The 25,482-nt window shown below is 44.7% G+C and overlaps 1 protein-coding gene across 1 annotated transcript in view; it reads right to left on the bottom strand.

Moving 5' to 3' along the window:
- Nucleotides 1–25,482, bottom strand: part of CATSPER3 (cation channel sperm associated 3) — a 45,292-nt gene that overhangs the window by 8,221 nt on the left and 11,589 nt on the right. Inside the window, exons 4-7 of the mRNA XM_084829807.1 lie at nucleotides 5,788–5,970; nucleotides 3,899–4,039; nucleotides 1,884–2,003; nucleotides 1,269–1,426 (exon numbers count right to left, since the gene is read on the bottom strand). Coding sequence (XP_084685933.1) covers nucleotides 1,269–1,426; nucleotides 1,884–2,003; nucleotides 3,899–4,039; nucleotides 5,788–5,970 — 602 coding nt within the window. The remainder of the gene's footprint in view (nucleotides 1–1,268; nucleotides 1,427–1,883; nucleotides 2,004–3,898; nucleotides 4,040–5,787; nucleotides 5,971–25,482) is intronic.

Below are 25,482 nucleotides of genomic sequence, written 5' to 3'. Positions count from 1 at the left end.
TGTTGATGGGAAACTTCAAGGCCCAATTGTTCTCCTGATGGTCCTTTATCTTTTAACTGGACTTGGACTGGACAGACTTCAAACAGAGGGCACCTTCAAAACAGAGGACAGTCCTCTGACAACCCTTCAAATAGAGGAATGTCTTCTGTAAAAGAGGACACATGGCCACCCTATAACATGTTTTAAGAGCAGGAATTTAAATAATGCATTTCCTTCCATTTAGTAAGCTAAGCTCTCTGTTTCCAACAGATGTGCCCTGACTAGGAAGAACAGACTCTATTCTTTAATTTTTACATGAACAAATGTAAAAAGAAGTAAGGGAAGATATTAAAGAGGAACCTACTCTGTTCCTTCCCTACTTTAACTGCTCTCTGAGAGCTGATGCATACTCAGAAAAAGCACATGGTACAGCCATCTTAGAACAGCACCACTTGAGAATTTGTATGGGTGGTGGTGAGGGTTTTGCAAATCTGACTGCTTTCCATTTCAAAATCACCTTGTATTTGGAAAGGTAATACTTCAGGGAGAAATCTATGCCAGAAATGAAGTTCTGTCTCTCTACATGCAGAGAAGGCCTTTGACTCTGAGAAAAATACAAATGTATTATCCCTGACATGCATTCTGAAATCCTTAACTGCAGTCATGGAGAACTATACCATATGCTTCCTTTATGTTTCCATTACACTTTAGCATGAACAGTACAGGAGTTAAGGAGGGTTAAGAACTTAATATAATGGGCATTATAAAATGAATTAATTAGTGATGCCGGCGAAAGTCAAAATTTGGTGGATCGTAAGTCGAATCTGCTATGTTCGTAATGCTCAGATGTCTACCAAGCTTAGACAGCTATCCAATGAACTTTGTTATTCAAATCAAGATTGATTACGAGCACCTGCATGGCCTACATTACATTTTTCCTCCATCCTTTCAGCCAGAAAAGAGCTTTTCTAAAGTTCTTACTACTTTAGAAAACCTAATTCCATGCTTGTAGCAGCACATTTGTCTCTCTTTCATTAGCCTGACAGGTACTTCCTGGAATGCTTATGTGACCACCCCATGTGACGTGCCCTGCCATAGTCACATGAACATTCCAGGAAGTGCTGCCAAATGAGAACTTGGAATAATGGGTAACTTTCATCCAAGACTGGACAGAGGAATTCAGAACCTGGTGAGCAAATTACTATTTCTGTGGGAAAGTTCGCCCATCCCTAGAAGTAATGTGAGCATGATATAATTTTTATTCTGTTTATCTAAGAGGAGTTACGTACTTATAAACCGTGGCATCCTGGCGGTCTAGGGATGTCAAGTAGAGATCGATGAATGGTAGGCTGGCACAAAACTCTTCTAAGATCACAGGATCTGAGTGAAGCAGGGTTTTTTTAAAGTCTTCTACCAGTTCATCAAAAGTTTGATATTCAGTCGATTTCTGATGTGAAAAGACAGGCACACTGTTTAAACACCAGCACGATGATGATACAAATGGCCAGCCATGGCCACAAAAAGCAAACAACCCACATCGGAAAGAGGCCGGCATTAGTACTTAAAGTAACGGAAGCCACACCCAAATCAGGATTGGAACTCTGGCTTAAACATTAACTGTAGCTATCCTGCTCTCTCTTGGCCAGTTAGATAATGTCTGGCCCAGGGCTGGTCCTGTGGCCCACAGGGTGGAAAATAGCTGCAGTCAAGCCAAAAATAACGTTTTCCTGTTTGTAAGCAAAGTGACCCATTTAAGTCTCAGCTTTAAACGTAATGAAAATCTACAACTTACTTTACTTTTAAAACTCTATAATACTTAGGAATTCATGAAGGCTAATTAATACAGTCATCTACCAAAAAAAACCCCATGCCTTTAAGATAACAATATAAAATATATTGCTGACCTGCTGACTGAGCAACTGTCTTACTTCTTCCTGTTGCCTTCTTAAAATGGCCTGCTTCTTTGCAATCAGAGCGGCCTGCCTCTCCGCTTTCAGCTTTTGCTCATATTGCTCCGTTGAATCCTACACACACCAAGCAAAGGATGATAGATGATCTCTGCAGAGACAGAGGTCCTCTTTGTTTCCTGCTTTCCAAGGATAATTTCTCAACCCAGTAAGAATCTACAGTTGTTTTAGAAGCAAATAAAAAGGGTGGCAGACATCCTCTGAGCCTCCAGTGATTTATGCTTCAGATGGGACAGTTTTCAAAGCCTTATCCAGGCATGCAATCCCCACACAATGAGAATCACCTGAGGCAGAAAGCACCCCCGCCCATGTGTTCACTGATGCAGCCTCCTCCATCCCGTCCCCCAACTCTCTCACCTTCCATGCATTGCAGAAGGAGGCCTGGAACAGGCAACTGCTCTGTTGGTGTAGCTTCCCCAGCCTGATGGCGCAGCAGGGTTCTGCATTGTGCGAGGGACCCTAAAAGTGTGCTCTCCACTCCAGACCTTCCCCGGCAATGCATGGATGGTGGGCCAGCAAGCACAGTCGTAATTACACGGTGGTAATCATGACAAGGCATGAGGTCTGCATAGGGTTCAATTCTCATCGCTTCCAGAACACTCCAAGTATCCCCTCCCTACAGAATATCCCCTGGATGCAACAACATGTATCAATTTGCTAAGCAATGCGATGCATTTCCTCTCATCAGTCTCAAGAAGCCCTCCTATGAGAAACAAATGGAAGAAAGAAAAGGATTTAAATTAGTTTCTCCCATTTGTTTCTCGTTTCCCGTTGTTTCTCATAGAATCAAAGTAGTAACAAACTGTGGCACATTTGTTTCATTTTTCATTCATTTTAGAAACAAATGCACACACCCCTAGGCATCTCCGCTGAAAAAGGTTGCAACATCCGCTTATTTGCAACTATGCAGATGAAAGTTGTTGTGAGCAGCACCAGTCCCAAAGCAACAGCAGCATCAATGAAGGCTCAAGGTTCAAACTGCTTCCTCTGTCTAAATTCAAGGGCCTCCTTTCTAGGCCTCTTGGCCTACACATGCATGCACCCACACACACACACACACACACAGCCAGGCTGCACATATTGGCAGCAAATCATGGGGCAAATCGTGGGCTGCGTGCCACCACCATTTTGAATATGCAACCTCCAATCAGCCCAGTTGGAGGTTGCTCTGTGACATGCGACCCTGGACACTATGAGTTAATCATGGGTTAAACAACCCACAGTAAACCAACAATTAGTTAGGTTAACTGTGAGTTGTTTAACCCACAATTAACCCATAGTGTCCAAATTCAACATGGCAGTGGCATGCATCGGGCATGCACTGTGGCAAATCATGGGTTAATTAATCCATGATTTGCCACTGTTACATGTAAACTGGTCCTCAGATTCTGCAAACCAATTTCATAGCTTTTTTCTCCTTTACAGGGTGGGTGTTATCTGGCAATCCAAATGTGCCAGAGTGATCTTCTCCCTCAATAAGCCCATTAATTAGCATCCATTATTACTGGACAGGCCATACTAGGTCCACAGGGATACTCTGAATAGCAGAACAGCCTGGTGCATAACAATATCCTTTTTATTTCATGCCCAGACAGGGATAAATCACTCCTGAGAAGTGAAATCATGCATTTAATCAAAGTAATTATTCATATGAACTTTTGGTATTAATATCACACTGGTTTGTCATACAGAGGACTGTTCTGCCTGCAGAAGGATAAGGATGTTCCCACCAGGGCTTTGGCAAATGAGAAGAAATATTAAGACATAACGGTGTTCTAATTCTGCAATGGCAGAATTTCAATCACAAGTAGCTCACACACACACAAGTGCTTTTTTCCTTTTCCTTTCTTTTTTGGGACGGGGGGGGGGGGGACACAGTTGGTGCCAGTTATCAAATAAACAGATTTGTACAGAGAGGACATTGCTACCTCCATCACACAAAGGCAACGTACCTGAATATCCATAATGACAACTCCAATAAACATATTGAAAAACACAAAAAATCCTAAGAGAATGAACACTATTGTGAATGTCCGGCTTGTAACAATTTGTTTGTTATCCAATTCCTCCTGCAAGTCTGTCCAGCCATCAACCTGAAAGGTTATCAGATCAGTCATTAAACTCTAAAGAAGAATCAGTCAAGAATCATATAAATTACTGCCGTAATGCAATACATACTTTCCCCGTAACACACATACACTCCAACCAATGCCTACACTTTCAGATTTACAACAACTGCTCTTACTTCTTAATAATAAAAATTACCAATTGGTAATCATTATTGTCTCTGAGGTCTTGTCCACACTGTTGCTGTTGTCCCATCGCATTTCTTTTCATTTTGGTTTTCTCTGTTTACATCTTGTTCCTCATTGCCCATCTATAGACAAATTAATGGAGGATAAGGCTCTCAAGGGCTACTAGTCATGATGGCTATATCACTACCTCCAGGATCAGAGGCAGCCTGCCTCTGAATACCAATCATGAGAACAACAGTCTTCTTATGTTTGTTCCTCCACTACTATCTGTAAATTTGCCCTACATATGCACAAAGATCAACATAGAATCAGAGGTGATTGATAAAAAGAGTCATCATAATATGTATTGCTCACAAAGGGCTTCTTCACCCAGAGCTTTTATCCTGTTATTGAGATTGCTCCCTCACAGAAGTTTGAGGGCCTTTGAGATGACGTCGTCAACCTCCAGGGTGTCTCCTACACTAAATGACCTTCATTCCATTGTTAAAAAGATTGGAGATAATGAGCTATTAAATTACCCCTGTTGTGTTCCATTTGAGTTCCCTCCATGAAAAAGCAAAGTGGCAAGAAGAGGAGCGAAATCAATGAAACATATGGAAGACTCAGATAAGAGGGAGGAGGGGGGAAAAGGAAACATGTGTAAAGGGAGTCTGTTGTGATCATGCATTTAGAAAGCCCCATTTTAAATGCAGGATTTTAGGCTGGTGTAGAGATGCTCAAAGTCTGTCTAGACATTGTGAGGATATTGGAGGAAAGCTAGGGTTGGACCTCGGCTGAAGTCCAGCGCACCACAGCCCAGCAGCAGGTGATAGGAGCAGTGGCAAACAGGCCTGGCTTCAACATCTGGGCTGGAGCCCACTGGGGCTGATGCTGCTCGCCACAGCATCCTGTCTTCCTTCTTATTTTTTAAAAACATTTTATAGTCTGGGAGCAGCAGGCTGGGCATGTAGATAGTTACTGATACTCATTTGATTATTTTTTACTTGAAAATATATATTAGCAGAAGCAAATTCCATAGCATCATGATAGCACTATGATTTGTGTTCAAAATGTGGAACTGCATATGCTCAGAGCATTTCTTTTTCCTGGCAAACAGATTGTTTTTTGCTCTGACATGTCAGGAATGTTGAAGCAGTTGTAAAGCAGGAAACAGTGATCGGGGGCAGGGAGAAGAGAAATGTTGGTTGTGTGCTTCACAGCTGAACCAATACACACAGCCATCCAAAGTGCCCCCACCCCCAGTAAGATAACTGAGTCCAGAACCTAAAATTACCTAGCCGTACCACAGTGGAAAGGGTTAAGCACCCATCCTCACAATGCTGTGGCAATTATCGAAATAGACCACCCCTTGCAGCTACATTTGCCCTTTTATAAACATGCAGGATCGCAATGCATCTCCTGATGTCTCATTTAGTTGCATCCCAAAATGGTATCTATCCAAGTTAATTCCCCTGTTGGATGGAACCAACATGGAGAAAAGTCCGCTTAGCTTCAGTGTCTTTCCTTCTTGCCCCAAGTCAGGAATGTTACTTAGCACCATTTGTCTAACAGAACTGACTGAGAATTGAAATGCTTGTGAAAATTACCGTTACTAAGCTGAAGAGAGTGAAGAAGGCAGCTGCTAAGGTGCCCCAGTTCTGAGGGTCTCCATTTTCAGGGTCTCTGTACAAACCGTGACCCAAGATGGCAAAGATAAATATTAACAGGAACAATAAGACAAGCACATATATCACATTTTTCATAGTCTTGGCCAGAGCTGCCATCAGAATCTGGAGACAGAGGGGAGGGGAGAGAAGAAAAGGAAAGGAAAGAAAAGAAAAGAAAAGAAAAGAAAAGAAAGTGAATACAATTTACATGTCTTTGTGCGACAAAAAAAGTTTCTTGAATTAAAACAATGGGGTGGGAAAGTAGAGTTGGAGATATCCTTTTCCATCTCAAGTAGAGATGCTGCTTCACAGCGTGGTTGTCGATGGCAGGACATGGCTAATTATAGGGGGATTGAACCAAAAGAACTAACAGGCCTCCAGTCAACTTCAAGGGGACATTTTGGATTTGGGAACTGATTCCAGAGAACAAAATACACACTTAGCATTATTTATGAATTCCAGTTGTATAAAATATTACTTTTGCCAAGTCCTTCCACAGGGTTGAATCCAGGATCTGCTTTCCGTGAGAGGAGGGGTTCTGCTTGCAGAAGGTCCCTCCACCTGATTTTGGGGGATCTCCCTTCCCCCGCACACCACAACTCACCCCATTCACAGGATCTCCTGACCCTCTGACCTGGCTTGCACTATTGCAAAGTGGTTAATAAGCCACAGTAGCTTGTTAAACACCCTGCGCATGCTGGTCGCATGCCGGGGGGATTAGCATAATTACCTTCCGCAGCAGGGCTTGTTGTGTCATGCAAACCTGGCCAGGGTGGCTTGTTGCCATGGATAACAAGCCCCACAGAACCCATGAGCAGTTGTAAGGTTCTGGGGTGGCTTGTTAACCATGGCAACAAGCCACCCTGGCCAGGGTTGCATGACATGATAAGCCCCGCTCCCGAGGGTAATTATGCTAATACCCCCACCAGATGCGGCAGGGAAAATAAGCCATGATTGTGTGAATTGGGCCTCTGTGTAGCATTTTTAGGGAGCTGGAGGGGCTGCAGTGGGAAGGAGGGGTTAGGGAAGTCAACTTCCGACAGCATAGTTCATCCAGCTTAAATCTGGATCCAACTCATAGTCACTGGTTATATTTGACAGGCAAAAATCTACAATATTCACACTTGCACATCATTGATACATTGACACCATGCCCTTGAATTGTGTTTGCAAGAATGGGTTCCCACCAGGTACAAAATGTAATGTATGAATCTGTCTGAGATATGGCTACATGTGGAGTTACTGCTACAAGGGCCAAGTCCTTCAACAAGGCATAGGAAGCTGCCGAGTTGGTGATCTCCTTGATCTAATGAAACAAAACAAAACAAAAATTCCTTTGCCATACAAAGTTACGGAGGAGCATCTTATCCTGGCTTTGCACAAACCCATTAACCAGGAACTGACACCTGAACAGACTGACAAATGGATTTTGGATTTGAAGTATGAGACAGTGTTGGCAGTCACAGATGTTTGTTTTAAAAGAACCAGCAGATTGTATAAGAACCCCTTTGGCATTTGTATTTGGCATCTGCATGCTTTCCATAGTGAAAGGAAGGCAGCCGGCCCATTCTTTAGTCAGTCTCTAGAGTAATATAATACTCAGGCAGTGCGGAATTCTTCTGTAGTTCCAAGTTAATAGAAATGTTTGTGATCTTGGCCAAGATCCATGACCAACAGTCTGACTCAAGCAGTATTCCCAAGTCAGTATTCCCATCAGCTCCTAGGAGAGTCTAGTGTACATTCTGAGGTAATTTGTAGTACTTTATATGAGTTCATTCTGTTTAGAGTTCTTACCCAGTGACCCTGTGCTTTGCAGTGCTTCCTCTAGGGGAATATTAAGCAGAAGTTATTGTAGTGCAAAAGACCAACAAGGCCAACATCTGCTTCATAATAGACAGTACTGATGTATTCAGTCAACACTACTGTAGTGGCTTTGTTATGGACGTAGGGGTCCTTGAGAAGTAACTACTTCCCTTTTAAGGGTGACAACTCTGTGTGGGACTAGTAATTCAGGCAAGGAAGAGAATCAGTTACCACTGATGCTAAAGGCAATGCCTTGCATGCAGAGAGCCACGCACAGAGTTCTGCTTGTGAAATGGGGCTTTCTTGTCCCACTTCCTGCTACAGACCCATGTATTGTTCCTGTGGAAAAACCACTCCTAAGGGTTGGGTGGCCCTTGGGAATGGTGCACAATGTGGTAGGGGGCTGCATCTGGGGAGAAATCAGCAGAAATAGGAGCATCCCTTTGCACAGAGAGAAATGCCTTCCACTCACGCTAGGGTGTCTTTAGATTAAATATTAGCTAACTCCCTTCAATGGATTATTTAGACCATGGGTGGGCAACTTGTGGCCCTCCAGATGTTTTAGCCTACAACTCCCATCAGCCCTAGCCAGCGTAGCCAATGGTGAAGGATCATGGGAGCTGTAGGCCAAAACATCCAGAGAGCCATGAATTTCCTATTTAAACCCTATTCACGCAGACTGCATTGCAGGGCATGGCCTGAGGAGACATGATGCAGCCACCTTGCTGAAGCTAAGGTGGTCTGGGTCTGGTCACTGCCTGAATGGGAGACCACTTAGGAACCCCATGTAACCACCTTGAGTTCAATGATGGAAGAAAGGCGAAATATAAATATCTGAATTAAAATTACAAATCAATTAAGAAATCAAAACTTCCAGTGGCAGCCCCATGTTGTGTTCCTATGTTGTTGCTTTAAGCATTTGGACACAGGAACTATGTGGATGGAGCCAACTGCATGTTTGCACCCTACCCAAATGTCACCATGAAGGTCTTTCAAAGTGGTTCTCTTGATATCAAAGGAGCATGTTGGCATCATAATGTATCCTTCACAACTATTCAGGAAAGATTCAGGGCAGGAACCAACCAAAGGCAGAGAGAGCTTTGCTGGAGCATTAAACATAAATTTGATTTGAACACATTTGTTTGTTCATTTGTTTTCGTTTATGGATGTTGCTTTACAAAATGACAACTGAAAAAGAGGCTCCTGCCCCAAAGAGCTCACAATCTAAACTTTGACAAAGAGGAGGAAATAAAGGGAGGGGGAGACAGAGAGCAGGATAAACAGGGACTGAATATGCATTTAGTTCAGTTATGTGTTCTTAGGCTTCTTTTCAGTAAAGTAAGCTGTGTATCAAAGGCTTCTCCAAAAAGTAAGGTTTTGAGGAGAGATTTAAAGGAAGAGAGAAGCCAGCATCAGGTGTGTTTCTAGCAAAGAGTTCCAGGCAGGAGCAGCAGACCATCACATGCTGGGGCTGGAAAAGCAAAGGTCACAGCCAGGCATATCTTGGAATCTGAGAGTGGAGAGATAAGGGGAGCCAAGCCATGGAGGACTTGTGCAGGGAGGAAGCCAGGGAAGGGATATGAGGAGGAACTTCATGTGGCCAGTGTGATGAGGAAGGTGAATGAGGTGTTACAGAGAAGAAGGTTGCAATAGTCAAGGTGGGAGACTCTTCAGCAATGGGATGGAGAAGAAGAGCCATATCCCATGATGCTTTATCCAATGGTGTATCCAATGGTGTTCTTTTGCCAGCAGAATGGATACTACTGATGGATCAAATTCCCCCTCCCCTCTACAGTCCCATGCACATACCCTGCTCTGTCCTGGAGGATCGAAAGGACCCTCCGGAGCAGATTTGGGGCCATGCAGGGGGCTGCAGGCAGGAAGGAGGAAGAGGAAATTCCACTCATGGAACGTTGGATGTAGCCCATATATTTGCAGTGTTGTACAGACAGAAGCTATCTGAGTTGGCAAAAGACTGAATATGGAGAGCAAAAGAGAGAGAGGAGTGTGGATCTGTTCAACAGGTTGGATGGTGATATTGTCAAAGGATGTGGAGGACACAGCAGGGAGGAGGACTTGGAGGAATGGGGAGTTGAGTCTTGGGCCCAATCTACATGACGTATTTAGTGTGGAGCGACAACACGTCAGGGTCATTAGCAACAGATGACGCTGTCACCAGTCCACAGCAACCCCACAGCTTCCTTCGGGAAAAGGTGCATTTTCGGAAAGTCCTTTTAGTGTGTCTTTTTTCCTTAAACACAGCTCCCATGCAGTTCCACTGCAGTGTGCCCCATCCCACCGCATTAAATCTTGGGCATGCCTATTTCTGTGACCTTGGCTGTGACCTGGTCAAGGGGTGGGACTACCCCCATAATTTCCTCTTTTTCCCCATTCATAATACCTAGCCTCTTTTTCCCATTCACAGTATCGAAGTCTAGAAACAGTATTGTTTCAAGCATTCACAATAGCACATTAGCTATTTTCCCTATTCACTGTATGTAGCCTGTTTTTACCATTCATAAGATTGCCATAGCACTGTTTCAGGTATTCACAATAACACAATAGCTGTTTATGTAACCTGTTTTTCCCATTGAGAAGAGCAGTTGTGCTGGTTAAAGCATTCACAATACCACAATAGCTGCTTAACCCATTCAGATTATGTAGCCTGTTTTACCCATTCACAATAGCACAGTATCTTTTAATCTTTTGCAATATCCCAATGGTAGATGAGAGGGGAGAGGTGGGGGGTAAACTACAGGGGTTTAATTTAGTACTTCCAGTAAACTTCCCTGATCAGGGGAGTGTGGACAGGGGTCGGGAGCAAGCTTCTCTCATTCACTAAGCAGCACCTACAGGGCTAATGACATTCAGTTCTACTCGCCCCCCACCCCCAGCCCTGAAGTATGGTGGTTTCAAGTGCTGTGTGACCCATGAAAGTGGGGGTTTAGGTCATGTATACTCTGCCTTTTTTGCTTCGTGTGCCCTTGATGGACTAAAGCAATTTCATGAAAATCTTGATATAACCAGAAAGTGCTTCGCATTCTGTTTCCATATAGACATACTGAGTTTGAGCAGGGGCTGAAACATCCATGTGGATTTATCAGAGAGGTGGTTCGAAATGTGATATTGGATGGAGGGAAGAAGTCCTGAGGTAGGGAGATAAAGCTGGATGGTCAAGGAGGAAAGCATGATCAATGATATCAAAGACATCAGAGTAGGATGGGAGCCTTTAGATTTGGCAGTAAGATCATGAGTGGTTTGGTGAGGTTAGTTTCAGTGAAATGCAGAGGGTGCAGGACAGATTGCAGGAGGAGTCAAGAGAGCAGCTGGAAGACAGAAAGGTGAGTGGAAGTAAGTGGCATACTCCAGAAGATGGACGCAAAGGACTGAAGGGAAATTGGACCAAAGTTAGAAAGGATGGATGGGTCTCAAATGATTGCATGATGGCACTGTAAAAGCCTCATCTGGAAGCATCCATAATGCACATCAGGACTGAAACACAGGAGGGGAAATTGCCTTCCCTAAATAGTAACCCTGGTGGCAGCTGAGTTCTGGTTCAATCAGTGCAACATTTGTTGCTAGCGAACATATAGAGAGCTGCACATCTCTAGACACTAAGGGACATGTGTCAGGGAACCATATACAGTGGCTCTACGTCCTTTGCTAAACAGGGAGCCCATATGGCTTAATAGAAAATTGATTCTGGAGCAATAAAAATCCCAACCCTACAAAATGAATTCAAGTCACTGCTCAGCTACAGACATGCCAAGTGGCCTTGGCCATGTCAGTTACAGCTTTAATCTTTCATTGGTAAAACGAAATTAACAGTGACTTAATTCAAGAGGTTGATGGAAGGACAAACAACATAGTGACACCACAATCCAATGCTAGGGATGTCAGAGAATTCCGTGACGGATCTCGGTGAGGTCGAATGCCAGTGCATTCGGCCCCCCAAAATCCATCGCGGAACAGCCTGCCACCCCCCCACCCCCCGCGGATCCCCACCCGGGACGAGACTTACCTGGGGCGGATGTTCCGGACGGCAGAGGCTCCAGTGGCGGCTTCGGCAGCGGCGGCTGGTCTTCCGACCGGCTGCCACCACCGCCATTTGCAGTCTGGTCTTTTTCTTTCTTTTTTTTCCCCATAGACATGATAAGCTATGTAAAGAGGGGGGGGGTGCTTTTTTTTTTTTTACCCAGAGCCCTCCGCAGCCAGAAATCCGGCTGCGGACGGCCCTGGCCTGGGCCTGGCCAGCTGCTCCGCGGAGCTGCCGCAGAGCACAGCCGGCCATCAAGGATTCCAGGGGGGAGGACCAAATCGCCTCCCCCCCATCAAGGATTCCGGGGGGAGGGACGGAACGCCTCCCCCCCCCATGAACAGAATCCGCGAAAAGGTAAGTGACTTTCATACATCCCTATCCAATGTACTTAAATGTGTTTAATCCCATTGCCTTCAAGTCTTGTATTGGACTATGGCCAAGATGTATACAATATTAAAACATGCACAAACATTAAGGACAAGATCCTTCCCTGTATGTGCATAGTACATGTGCATAGGGCCAAAGGGTATAACAGAATCCTGTTTTCCTCACACACACCCCTCGGTGCACGCACATGGACATTATGGGGAATGGGTGACCTGTGTGTGCTTCCCACAACCCTCACAACCCTCTCCTCTCAATCAAGTCTGCCTTCCTTGACTGGTTAGGAAATGTGTACTGGATGTAGACATGGGTTTCCCATTTCCTATCATGGCCTCACATCGGTACCTTCACATGCCCTACACAGATCCCTCCATGTGTGGCCAAAGCATCAACACAAGGAAGGATCATATCTTAAAGTGGTACGTAAATAAATAACAGCCCCAAAAAATGGGCTTAGCACTCTGCATGATCAAGCTTTTAATCGTGCCATTAGAAAGTGGCCCTCAAAATAAGAAGGAGGAACAAGCCCATTTACACTCCACAGCATGGAACATTTTTATAAGGTTATGTAATGGCGGTTCAGTCAATCAGGGCTTTAGATACAATCTTTAAAAAGTCAACCTCCCTTAAGGTGAAGCCAACAGGAGAGCTATAAAAATGCTGGTGGCAGCAACATGCCAGCAAGCACCCCTTGTATACCTATATCCAATAACTTTGTTACCCTGGTCCACCTTTGCGTCCTTCTATGCCTTCAAAAATCCACAGCCATTCCTAGAGGCATCTGTACTTAAGAAGAGGCTTTCTGCCTCTGAATCTTGTAAACAATGTTGAAAATAGTCTTCCAGTCCATCTCCTGAAATGGCCATTTTCAGAACCATTTTGCATTCTAAACATTTATTTGCAAAGCAAAAGGTGGATGAACGGAGCCTCCATTGTAAGCAAGATTGTGTCTCTGTGTGCAATACAACAAGGAAATCCTCAAGGTGGAAATTTATTGCACTAAAGTGGAAGGCAGAAAGTTGTAAAGAGGTTGTTGCTTTTTAATTAATAAAAGGGAACCATAGTAAGAAAGTGTGACCTGTTTTTCAGCCTTGAATACGATTTCCCTGCTAACGGGTAATTTAGGTTGCAATTAATAAATTATAATGCACATACAGATATAAATAACCTCCCATATCTTTGCTGGGGGTTGAGAGAGGAGGCCCTCACTAGAGTGGAAAGTATGTTTTAAAAAAAATAATGGCTCTCCTTAGAAACAGTAAGAGAATCGTCACCCTACTTTGGGCCAAAGGCCTATCAAGTCTTTATCTTCGCCATGGTCAAAGGCTTTTAGAGGAGAATGCAAGATACATAACAGTGATCCTGGAGTTGGCTACATTGCTTCAAAGGGAATCTTCAAGTAGCTGAGGGATTGCCAGAGCCTAGAGTATGTGTGTTCTGCTGCTCAAGGATTTATATAAACTCACAGTGCAATCCTAAGCATGTCTACTCAGAAGTAAGTCCCACTGACTTCATTAGGGCATGGCATAGTCTGAGATAAGTCTGACAGAATTGCAATCTAACAGTGCAATCCTATACATGTCTACTCAGAATTATTATTATTATTATTATTATTATTATTATTATTATTATTAACGTTTCTATACTGCCCAATAGCCAAAGCTCTCTGAGCAGTTTACAAAGATTAAAAACATTTAAAATACAGTATACAGAGATTCCCCTTCATGGATCACTGCCTTGTTGTGGCGAAGGGGCTTGCGTAACTCAGTGAAGCCATAAGCTATGCCGTGCAGGGCCACCCAAGACGGACAGGTCATGGCAGAGAGTTCTGACAAAATGTGGTCCACTGGAGAAGGAAATGGCAACCCACTCCAGTATTCTTGCCAAGAAAACCCCATGGAACGTATCACAAGGCTAAAAGATATGATGCCGGAAGATGAGCCCCTCAGGTCGGAAGGTGTCCAATATGCTACTGGGGAAGAGCAGAGGATATTTCCAAGTAGCGCCAGAAGGCGTGAAGCGGCTGGGCCAAACCCGAAAGGACACTCAGCTGTGGATGTGTCTGGTGGTGAAAAGAAAATCCGATGCTGTAAAGAACAATATTGTTTAGGAACCTGGAATGTCAGATCAATGAATCAAGGTAAGCTGGAGGTGGTCAAACATGAGATGGCAAGATTGAACATCGACATCTTGGGAATCAGCGAACTCAAATGGACAGGCATGGGCGAATTTAATTCAGGTGACCATCATATCTACTATTGTGGGCAAGAATCCCTTAGAAGAAATGGAGTAGCACTCATAGTCAACAAAAGGGTGGGAAAAGCAGTACTGGGGTACAATCTTAAAAATGATAGAATGATCTCAGTACGAATCCAAAGCAAACCATTCAACATCACAGTAATTCAAGTCTATGCCCCAACCACTGAGGCCGAAGAAGCTGAGGTTGATTGGTTCTATGAAGACCTACAACACCTTCTAGAACTAACACCAAAAAAAGATGTCCTCTTCATCATAGGGGATTGGAATGCTAAAGTAGGAAGTCAAGAAATCACCGGGATAACAGGCAGGCATGGCCTTGGTGTACAAAATGAAGCAGGAAAAAAGCTAATAGAGTTTTGCCAAGAGAACATGCTGATCATAGCAAACACTCTTTTCCAACAGCACAAGAGGCGACTCTACACATGGACGTCACCAGATGGTCAATATCGAAATCAGATTGATTATGTCCTTTGCAGCCAAAGATGGAGAAGCTCCATACAGTCAGTAAAAACAAGACCTGGAGCTGACTGTGGCTCAGATCATGAGCTGCTTCTTGCAAAATTTCGGCTTAAATTGAAGAACGTCGGGAAAACCACTAAACCATTCAGGTATGACCTAAATCATATCCCTGATGAATATACAGTGGAGGTGAGGAATAGATTTCAGGGATTAGACCTGATAGACAGAGTGCCTGAGGAACTATGGACGGAGGTCCGTAACATTGTTCAGGAGGCAGCAACGAAATCCATCCCAAAGAAAAAGAAATGCAAGAAAGCAAAGTGGCTGTCTGATGAGGCTTTACAAGTAGCTCACGAAAGAAGGGAAGCGAAAAGCAAGGGAGAAAGGGGAAGATATACCCAACTGAATGCAGAGTTCCAGAGAATAGCAAGGAGAGACAAGAAGACCTTCTTAAGTGAACAATGCAAAGAAATCGAGGAAAACAACAGAATGGGAAAGACTAGAGATCTCTTCAAGAAAATTGGAGATCTCAAGGGAACGTTTTGTGCAAAGATGGGCATGATAAAGGACAAAGAAGGCAGGGACCTAACAGAAGCAGATGAGATTAAGAAGAGCTGGCAAGAATACACATAAGAACTATACAGGAAAGATCTGAATGTCCCTGATAGCCATGATAGTGCGGTCACTGAACTTGAGCCGGACATCCTAGAGAGTGAAGTCAAGTGGGCCTTAGGAAGCATTAGTAACAATAAAGCTAGCGGAGATGACAGTATTCCAGCCGAGCTATTTAAAATCCTAAAAGATGATGCTGTTAAAGTGCTGCATTCAGTATGCCAACAAATCTGGAACACTCAACAGTGGCCACAAGACTGGAAAAGGTCAGTTTACATTCCAATTCCAAAGAAGGGCAACGCCAAAGAGTGTTCAAACTACCGCACCATTGCGCTCATTTCACATGCCAGCAAGGTGATGCTCAAAATCCAACAAGCTAGGCTTCAGCAGTATGCGAACCGAGAACTACTGGAAGTACAAGCTGGGTTTAGAAGAGGCAGAGGAACTAGAGATCAAATCGCCAACATTCGCTGCATCATGGAGAAAGCAAGAGAATTCCAGAAAAACGTCTATTTCTGCTTCATTGACTACGCTAAAGCCTTTGATTGTGTGGATCACAACAAACTGTGGCAAATTCTGAAAGTGATGGGAGTACCAGACCACCTTACCTGTCTCCTGAGAAACCTGTACGAGGGTCAAGAAGCAACAGTAAGAACCAGACATGGAACAACCGATTGGTTCAAAATTGGGAAAGGAGTACGACAAGGCTGCATATTGTCACCCTGCTTATTTAACTTATATGCAGAGTACATCATGAGAAACGCTGGGTTGGATGAATCACAGGTCGGAATTAAGATTGCTGGGAGAATTATCAACAACCTCCGATATGCAGACGATACCACCCTAATGGCAGAAAGCGAAGAGGATCTAAAGAGCCTCTTGTTGAGGGTGAAAGAGGAGAGTGCAAAAGCTGGTTTGAAACTCAACATTAAAAAAACTAAGATCATGGCATCTGGCCCCATCACTTCCTGGCATATAGAAGGGGAAGAAATGGAAGCAGTGACAGATTTTACTTTCTTGGGCTCCAAGATCACCGCAGACGGTGACTGTAGCCATGAAATTAAAAGACGCTTGCTCCTTGGGTGGAAAGCTATGGCCAACCTAGACAGCATAGTAAGAAGCAGAGACATCACCTTGCCGACAAAGGTCCGTCTAATCAAAGCTATGGTTTTCCCAGTAGTAATGTATGGCTGTGAGAGCTGGACTATAAGGAAGGCTGAGCGCCGAAGAATTGATGCTTTCGAACTGTGGTGCTGGAGAAGACTCTTACGAGTGCCCTGGACTGCAAGGAGGTCAAATCAGTCCATCCTAAAGGAAATCAACCCTGAGTGCTCATTGGAAGGACAGATAATGAAGCTGAAGCTCCAATATTTTGGCCACCTAATGCGAAGAGAAAACTCCCTGGAAAAGACCCTGATGCTGGGAAAGACTGAAGGCAAAAGGAGAAGGGGACGGCAGAGGATGAGATGGCTAGATAGCATCACCGATGCAATGAATATGAACTTGAGCACGCTCCGGGAGAGAGCGCAGGACAGGAAGGCCTGGTGTGCTATGGTCCATGGGGTCACGAAGAGTCGGACACGACTGAACGACTGAACGACTGAACAACAGCAACAACAACAATACAGAGATTAAAAGCTATTTACATAATAAACACACGAACAGACAATATGCACAAGAGAACATATATCTAAAACGACTTCAGACAAGCAGTCTCAAGCAAACAACCATAACCATAAGCCATACTCAGAAGTAAGTCCCATGGAGTTTAATGGGACCAGGAAAATGTGTATAGGATTGCAGCTGGGTAGTGTGCCATTAAACAAAAAGTAACTCAGGTTCAAAGTAATTTAATTCTATATGATCAGATTTGCATAAATTAAGTGGTGTTTCTCAATGAAGTGGTGAAAAACGTGACTTCCACAGGTTAATTACGCACTGTATTAAATCCATTTGCTATCTTCCCAGTTTTATATGGAGTATTCCTTTCTTCTAAGCAAAGATAAATAGAAATGCTTGATTTAGCTCCTATAAACTGCTGGATGTTTTATATACCCCCTTCTCAACCCTTTTTCCAGAAACACTGGATAATTAGCATATAAAAACCTGGTGATAACTGAAGTCCAAGATCAAAAGTAGCAGGATAAAGGCTCCAAAGTGATCATTATAAGAGCTTTGTGCCTATAAATGTCCCACTTCTGGTGAACTCCCAAGCCAATTAATGACAAGCAGAGACTTAGGCTGAACAGCCACACCACACACATTAGCTCCCTACTGAAAACTAAACCTCCAAGGTTGCCAGGAGAAAACCATGAGTTTAGACTTGCTGTGTGATCATTTATATGCCTATGTATACGCATACATGTATATATTTATATCAATTAAACATTGCAGCCCTGGTTCCATTATACTGAAAGGCAGACAGAAAAGGCTTCTGTTTAGATGAATAATTTACTGGATTAATTGATTAATACCCATTTGATCAATTATGACATTGCCCCTGATTAATTTGGCAACTTGTTTTTAAACACACTTGTTATCTACAATACAAGTAATTAAAACAATGGCCAGCACCACCTTAGAACAGGCATTCCTCCTCTCACTCTTCCTCTTACAACATGGAAAGCCTCTTCCCTCTTACAACATGTACATTGATCCTCTAAAAAAAAGTTTGATCTCCAGAGCTGCTTGTATACATATGCAACTATATGCAGATTTAATCAAAATCTATTAAAATTTATATCAGTGGTGGGCAACACCCAGGAAACAGGATGCATGTGCTCGCCCATCCTCTGGTGCAGCCCCCGTCCCAACGGTAGGGGGAAAAATTGGCAAAACAAATTGGCAATTTGCTACTGAATTGCAGTGGCAAACTATTACAGAGGCTTAAAAAAGACAGATTTAGCTGGTTTTCAGTTTTTTTTTGCTTCTGCCCACTGAATTTTGGTGGCAGGGTGGTGGCAAGAGTGCAGCCTGTGGAGGGTTCTGGGGAGTGGGAAATGGTCCCTGGGACAAGGTTCCCCATTCCTGATTTATATGATTCCTCAATAAGACCCTTTTAATCTGTGGCAACTCTGATACAGCAACAGACAGACAAACAGACAGACAGATGATCTTATATCTTGCATTAGGGGCAATTCACATTTTTAGAAAACCCCAAACCCCCTCCCAGATGCCTATTCAATGAAGCAGGTGAGGACCGTTCAGTATGCTTCACATACAGAAAGTCCCATGGAGCAGGTACTGGGAAAGGCCTCTACTGGACAGCCTCTGCCAGTCAGGGTAGACAGTGCTGGGTTAGATGGATCAACGGTCTGACCCAGGGCTCCTTCACACGGAGCTTCTGTCCTGCTACTGAGATTGGTCACTCACGGAAGTTTGCGGGTCCTTTAGATGACGTCATCGATCTCCAGGGCCTCTCCCGCACAAGATGACCTTGATTCCATTTTTTAAAAAAGATCGGAGATAATGACCTATCAAATTACCCCACTTGAGTTCCCTCATGAAAAAGGAAAAGCCGCACTAAGAGGCGCTAGACCACAGCGCCATCTAGCGGCTGCTTAATGAAACATATAGAAGACTCAGATAAGGGGGGAAAGGAGAGGGAAAGATGGGGAAAGGAAGCACTTGTAAAGGGAGTCAGTCATGATCCTGCATTTAAAACAGAAGCGGAAAGAACCCATTTTAAATGCAGGATTTTAGGCTGGTGTAGAAATGCGCTCAGTACGTTCACTGAACACTACTACCTTTCTCTTCCTCCTGAAGCTTGATAACACAAACATGCTGTACAAATGCTGTGGACCTTGTGAAGCAAGAAAGTAGAAGTAACTAGAATATCTGGAGGGATATCTGATTATCACACATTCTCAGTGCTGTCACCTGCCAAGAAGAACTGGGGCTGTGCTGTGATTGGCAACCATGTAAGGAGGAGCTCTCCTCTCCCCCTAAAGAAGATCACAGCATGTACACCTGGTTCGCAGATAATGACACCCAGAGTATGGGCTGAGTATGGGTTGTTATTGAATCGTGGGTTGTCATATGATCCTGATATGTGCAAACCCTGCACTATCGTTTAACTATGGGTTGTTAACCACGAACAACCCAGAGTTTACAACCCAGCAAGAAACCATGGATTCTCTTCCTGGGCTGTTTGTGGTTAACAAACCATAGTTAAACCATAGTGCAGGGTGCGCATGAAACAACAACGCACGATTCAACAAGAATCCATACTCAGCCCATACTCTGGCATGAAACAACAACCCACACTTCAACAACAACCCATACTCAGCCCATACTCTGGGTAGTCATTACTTGTGAACTAGGCTATAGAGTTCCGCTCAAAGCACTTTTCCATTGGGGAGCACCATTTCCCCAAACCTTGCTACAGGTCCTGTGAAGCAAGAATGTAGCAGCATCTGGAACATCTAAAAGGCCAACAAGGGGTTTTTAGACCTAACTCCCCCCACACACAGCCTCCCTTCTGTTGCATCGAGTGGCTAATATAATTATTGTATTTGCTGTAACTGCTTTTTCTGTAAACTGCTTTGGAAGCCCTTGTGACTCAAAGGTGGTCTGTAAAGGTAGCAAGGGGGCAACCCCATAGCCCTGAGACAGTGGCTGGGGGCCAGAGGACTGTTTGATTTACTGGCTCCAACCTCAGAGCCAGGGCTCCAACCTTGAAGCCAGAGTTCAGACCTCGGAGTCAGTAAACAGCGCTCCCCACCCCTCTCCCTCCCAGCTGGTGCGGAGACAACCGCGCTGGCTAACTCTCCGCGCTCAGGAACCCGAGCATGGAGATGGGTAAAGGGGATGGTCCTGGGGCAGGGAGGGGAGGAGACCAGGGAAGCTGCCTTGCTTACACAGCTTCCTATGCTTGCCCCAGCCTCCTTCTCTCCCTCTCCGAAGTGCTGCAGCTAGACGGGTGAAATCTAGCAAAAATACAGGGTGGCAGGAGCATGGAGGCAAAGATGCTCCAGCCACCCTGCATTAGGACACTCGGCAGTCTCCGACTTCAGAAGCTGCTGACTGTCAACATAGGACCGCGCCCTAAATAAATAAACAAATAAACTGAAAACACACACAGTCTTCAGTCCTACATAGTTAAGCACATGAATAGACTAGTAAAGATGCAATACATTTACTATAAAAAGATGAATGAAAGCTAATACTCTGCAGTAGGAAAGAACTCCAAAATGTTTAAAAGGATACAACTAAATAAATCTGAAACAGCCTAAAAAGTAGTCAATATTTTCTTTCATTGCTATCCAGCAGAAATGTCCTAATACCAGTTGAATCCAATGGTGTCCTTCCACCAGTGGAACAGAAACTGCTGGTGGAAGGACCCTCCCCCCTGCAGCCCTCCACGTGTGCTCTGGAGGGATGTCCACCCACGCAATGTTGGATTTAAGCCAGAGTCTGTAGCGTTGCACATTTTTAGCACAAAACTGAACTCTGAGTCCTGGCTATTCACTTCAATGGCCATTCTATAAACACACCAACCACTTTCCATCACAACAGTACATGGTGCACATGGATTTGATTGTCTAAAATGCTAAAACACAGATACCATCTTATCCTGCCACATGGCGGCTTCAGAGCCCATTTTGCACTGGGTGGCCTTGAGGGACATAGTTCCTTGTGGATCCACCAGTGAAGTGATTGAAAAATTCACTGCATGGTAATATTGAGGAAAAGATGGTCTGAACCCACTCCAACTATTTCAAGAATTAACTCACATTTCCACTGCTTTTGGTCCCATGTGGAGAAATGGCAGCTCCCTGTTTTTGAGGAGGTCTGGTGCCAAGGAGGGGTTTTTATTAACTGTATTGCCTTGTATTTTCAAGTGGTTCCTAGCGAAGAATCAAATATATCCCCAAAGTGGCAGCCATCCCTTGTGACCACTCCAACATAGCCCCCAAATATCTGGTTATCAGTAGTGTAGAAGACTGAGTGGTTGGGGCAGACTCAGAGGGTTGAAATCTATAGTAGCAAAAATGATAATAGGATTGTTTTTAGGAAATCTGAATCACATAGCTTGCAAACATAAAGAAAAGCATGTCAAAACCTGGCTTTCAAAAAAGAGAAATACTTTCTTTGTGACAAGACATATATGTACATATATACTTGTCTAGTTACAGAATTATGGAAATTGAAGTCCATTTCCAAAGCGAGTTTTAAATGCCAAGGAGGTGAGTGACCATCTCCTTATGAGTCCTTAGTATGTTAAGGAGCAAAATGAAGGAAGTTTCCCACTTGGCTGCAAACCGTAATTGAAAATAGATCCGCCAACCTCAATCTGAATGTTCTGAGGTTCTCGCTGGCTTAAGGGGTATAGGGACAGAAGAGTCAGACCATTAGTACATCTAGCCCAGTACCGTCAACACTGACTGGCAGTGGCTATCCAGGGCTTCAGGCAGGGTTTTTTCCCCTAACCCTATCCGGAGAAGACAGAGATTGGACCAGGGACCTTCTGCATGCAGAGCAGGCGCTCTACCACTGGTGTCTTGCCTCCTGCTCTGATATACAATGCCAAGTGACCCATGTCAGCAGGGCCTTTTGTCTTTTGTCCCTATCCTGCCAGCATAACAAGTGACATGAATCAATCAACACTGTGCATACGGGCAGGAGGCGAGGCTTGTGAAAAGCCACTCAGGATAGGGGAAGGCAATAATGGCATCATGTGTTAGAGTAAGGCAAATCAGTTCTGCCTAATAACGCCTCACTAGCATTTCTTGGCAAAAACGAGAGTCCAGCCAGTCAGAATTCACAAAAATGGCTCCCTGTAAGTGAAGAGCAGGATCCAGACAAAAGAAAGGAACATGATGCACACAACGAGTTGTTAACGCCTACAGTGGAGTTTGGGGCCTTTTATAAAATGAAAGCTGGTCATACTATCAAAATGGCCACTTTTGGCCCTACAGATGTGTTGGCCAACAACTCCTATCAGCCCCAGCCAGCATAGCCAATGGTGAGGGATGATGGGAGGTATAGGCTAAAACATCTGGAGGGCCACAAGTTGCCCACCCCTGCACTATAGGCTCAGTTCAGTACACCTGTGTCTTCACACCATTAGACTACAGATATATTGAATGTTATTGGCCGAGTAGTTCAAATTTACATTATGTTTGTGAATGCGAATCAAACAGAAAAGAACACAACAAAATTAGCTACCATGGGTTGGATCCAGGATCTGTCTCCTGCAAGAATAAGGGACCCTCCATGAGAGGAAGCGCTCTGTTCATGGAATGTCCCTCTCTCCCCTCATTATTTATTTATTTGTTTCATTTCATTTCTATACTGCTCAATAGCCGAAGCTCTCTGGGCAGTTCACAAAAATTAAAACCAAAGAGCACACAATAAAACAATATAAAATATATACAACATTAAAAACGCAGTATTACAATACAACCAGAATAAAACCTAGCAGCAATGCAGAGATTTAAAAAACAGATTTAAAACAGCAAAACTAAAAGTCTAGAAAGCTAAAATGCTAAAATGCCTGGGAAAATAAAAAGATCTTCACCTGGTGCCAGAAGGAATACAATGTAGGTGCCAGGCGAACCTCACTAGGGAGCTCATTCTACAGCCGGGGTGCCACAGCAGAAAAAGCCCTCCTTCTAGTCGCCACCCGCCTCACTTCCTTTGGCAGGGGCTCATGGAGAAGGGCCGCTGACGATGATCTTAAGGTCCGGGCAGGCACATATGGGAGGAGGCCATCCTTCAGATAACCTGGCCCCAAGCCGTTATGGGCTTTGAATGTTAATACCAGCACTTTGAATCGGGCCTGGAAATGGACTGGCAGCCAGTGCAGCTGGAAAGGTACTGGCGTAATATGAGCTCGTTGGCCAATCCCTGTTAACAATCTTGCTGCCATATTTTGGACCAGCTGAAGTTTCCGGACTGTTTTCAAAGGCAACCCCACATATAACACATTGTAGTAATCCAGACAAGAAGTTATCAGAGTATGGATAACTGTAACTAGGCTATCTCTGTCCACATAAGGGTGTAGTTGGTATACCAGCCTAAGCTGATAAAAAGTGCTCCATGCCACTGAGTTCGCCTGTGCCTCAAGTGACAGATCTGGATCCAAGAGCACCCCCAAATTACGAACCTTATCCTTTAGGGGGGTGCAACCCCCTCCATAACAGGTTGAATATCACCTAGCCGGGCAGACAAACCACCCGCTAACAGTACCTCCGTCTTGTCTGGATTGAGTTTCAGTTTATTGGCCCTCATCCAGTCCATTACCATGCCCAGTCACTGATTCAGAACAGCCACTGCCTCACCTGGGTTTGATGAGAAAGAGAGGTAGAGCTAGGTGTCATCCGCATATTGATGGCATCTCAGCCCACACCTCTGGATAACCTCCCCCAGCGGTTTCATGTAGATGTTAAACAGCATGGGGGATAAAACAGAGCCCTGTGGAACCCCACAGCATAACTGCCATGGCACAGAGCAATAATCCCCCAGCACCACCTTCTGGAATTGGCCATCCAAGTAGGAGCGGAACCACTGCAGTGCAGTGCCTCCAACTCCCAGCCCAGACAACCTATCCAGAAGGATACCACGGTCGATGGTATTGAAAGCTGCTGAGAGGTCCAGGAGAATCAACACGGTCACACTCCCCCTGTCCCTCTCCCGGCGGAGGTCATCCCACAGGGCGACCAAGGCAGTTTCCGTTCCAAAACCAGGCCTGAAGCCTGATTGAAATGATAATCAGTTTCATTCAAGAGTGCCTGGAGCGGTCCTGCAACCACCCGCTCAAGCACCTTGCCCAGGAAGGGGACGTTGGCCACTGGCCTATAATTGTTAACATCCTCCAGGTCCAGGTTTGGCTTTTTCAGGAGTGGTCTGATTACCGCCTCTTTTAAAGAGGTCAGCACCAGTCCTCTCTCAAGGAGGAATTTACAACCTCCTGGACCCAGCCAGACATCCCCTCCTTATTTGATGTAATATGCCATGAAGGGCAAGGGTCAAGCACACAAGTGGTCGATCGGACTTGGCCAAGCACTTTGTCCGCATCCTCAAGCCTCAATAACTGAAACTCATCCAATAAAACTGGACCAAACGGTGCTCTGAACGCCTCTACCAATGGAACTGCATTAATCGTGGTGTCCAATTCATGACAAATCTGAACGACTTTATCTTCAAAGTGCTGTGCAAACTCGTCACAGTGTGCAACCGAGGGTTCCACAGTCTCTCTCCCTGGACATCAGGAAAAACTTCCTGACTGTTAGAGCAATATGACAATGGAATCAATTACCTAGGGAGGTAGTGGGCTCTCCCATACTGGAGGCATTCAAGATGAGGCTGGACAGCCATCTGTCAGGGATGCTCTGACCTGGATTCCTGCCTTGAGCAGGGGGTTGGACTTGATGGCCTTGTAGGTCCCTTCCAACCCTACTATTCTATGATTCTATGTAACAGGCCGCGAACCACTTGGAAAAGCTCCACTGGATGACACTGAGAAGACACAATGCTGGTGGAAAAGAACTGCCTCTTGGCCACCCTCACCGCCACAGAGTAGGCTCCATAATGAGCTCTAACCTATGTTCGGTCAGACTCAGCACGCATTTTCCTCCACCGGTGTTCTAGCCGTCTTCCCTCTTGCTTCATTGCCCTCAGCTCAGCTGTATACCAAGGAGCTGGCTGGGGTCTGCTCAGAGGGAGAGGGTGTTTGAGCGCGATCGTGTCAACCGCCCGAGTCTTCTTTGCATTCCACAGAGCGACCTGGGCTTCGACAGGAGCACCAGCCATACCAACAGGAAAATCCCTCAGAGCCCTCTGGAATCCATCGGAATCCATTAGCCTCCAGGGGCAGACCATTTTAATAGGTCCCCCACACTTGCAGAGGGGGAAGGCTGCCGAAAGTCTAAACCTCAACAGGAAGTGATCTGACCATGACAAAGGGACAGATGTTAATTCCTCCACTTTCAGATCACCATCCTCCTGCCCAGTTGAGAAAACCAGATCAAGCATGTGTCCTTTTATATGTGTTGGGCCGATGACATGTTGGGACAGCCCCATGGTTGTCATGGTGGACATGAAGTCCTGAGCCGCCCCAGGTACAGCGGCCTCAG

The sequence above is a fragment of the Heloderma suspectum genome, chromosome 2 (assembly GCF_057233095.1).
Source record: "Heloderma suspectum isolate Gila_16-S chromosome 2, 16-S_ref, whole genome shotgun sequence".
In the NCBI taxonomy this organism is placed as follows: domain Eukaryota; kingdom Metazoa; phylum Chordata; class Lepidosauria; order Squamata; family Helodermatidae; genus Heloderma; species Heloderma suspectum.
This window is presented reverse-complemented; position numbering and strand designations above follow the sequence as displayed.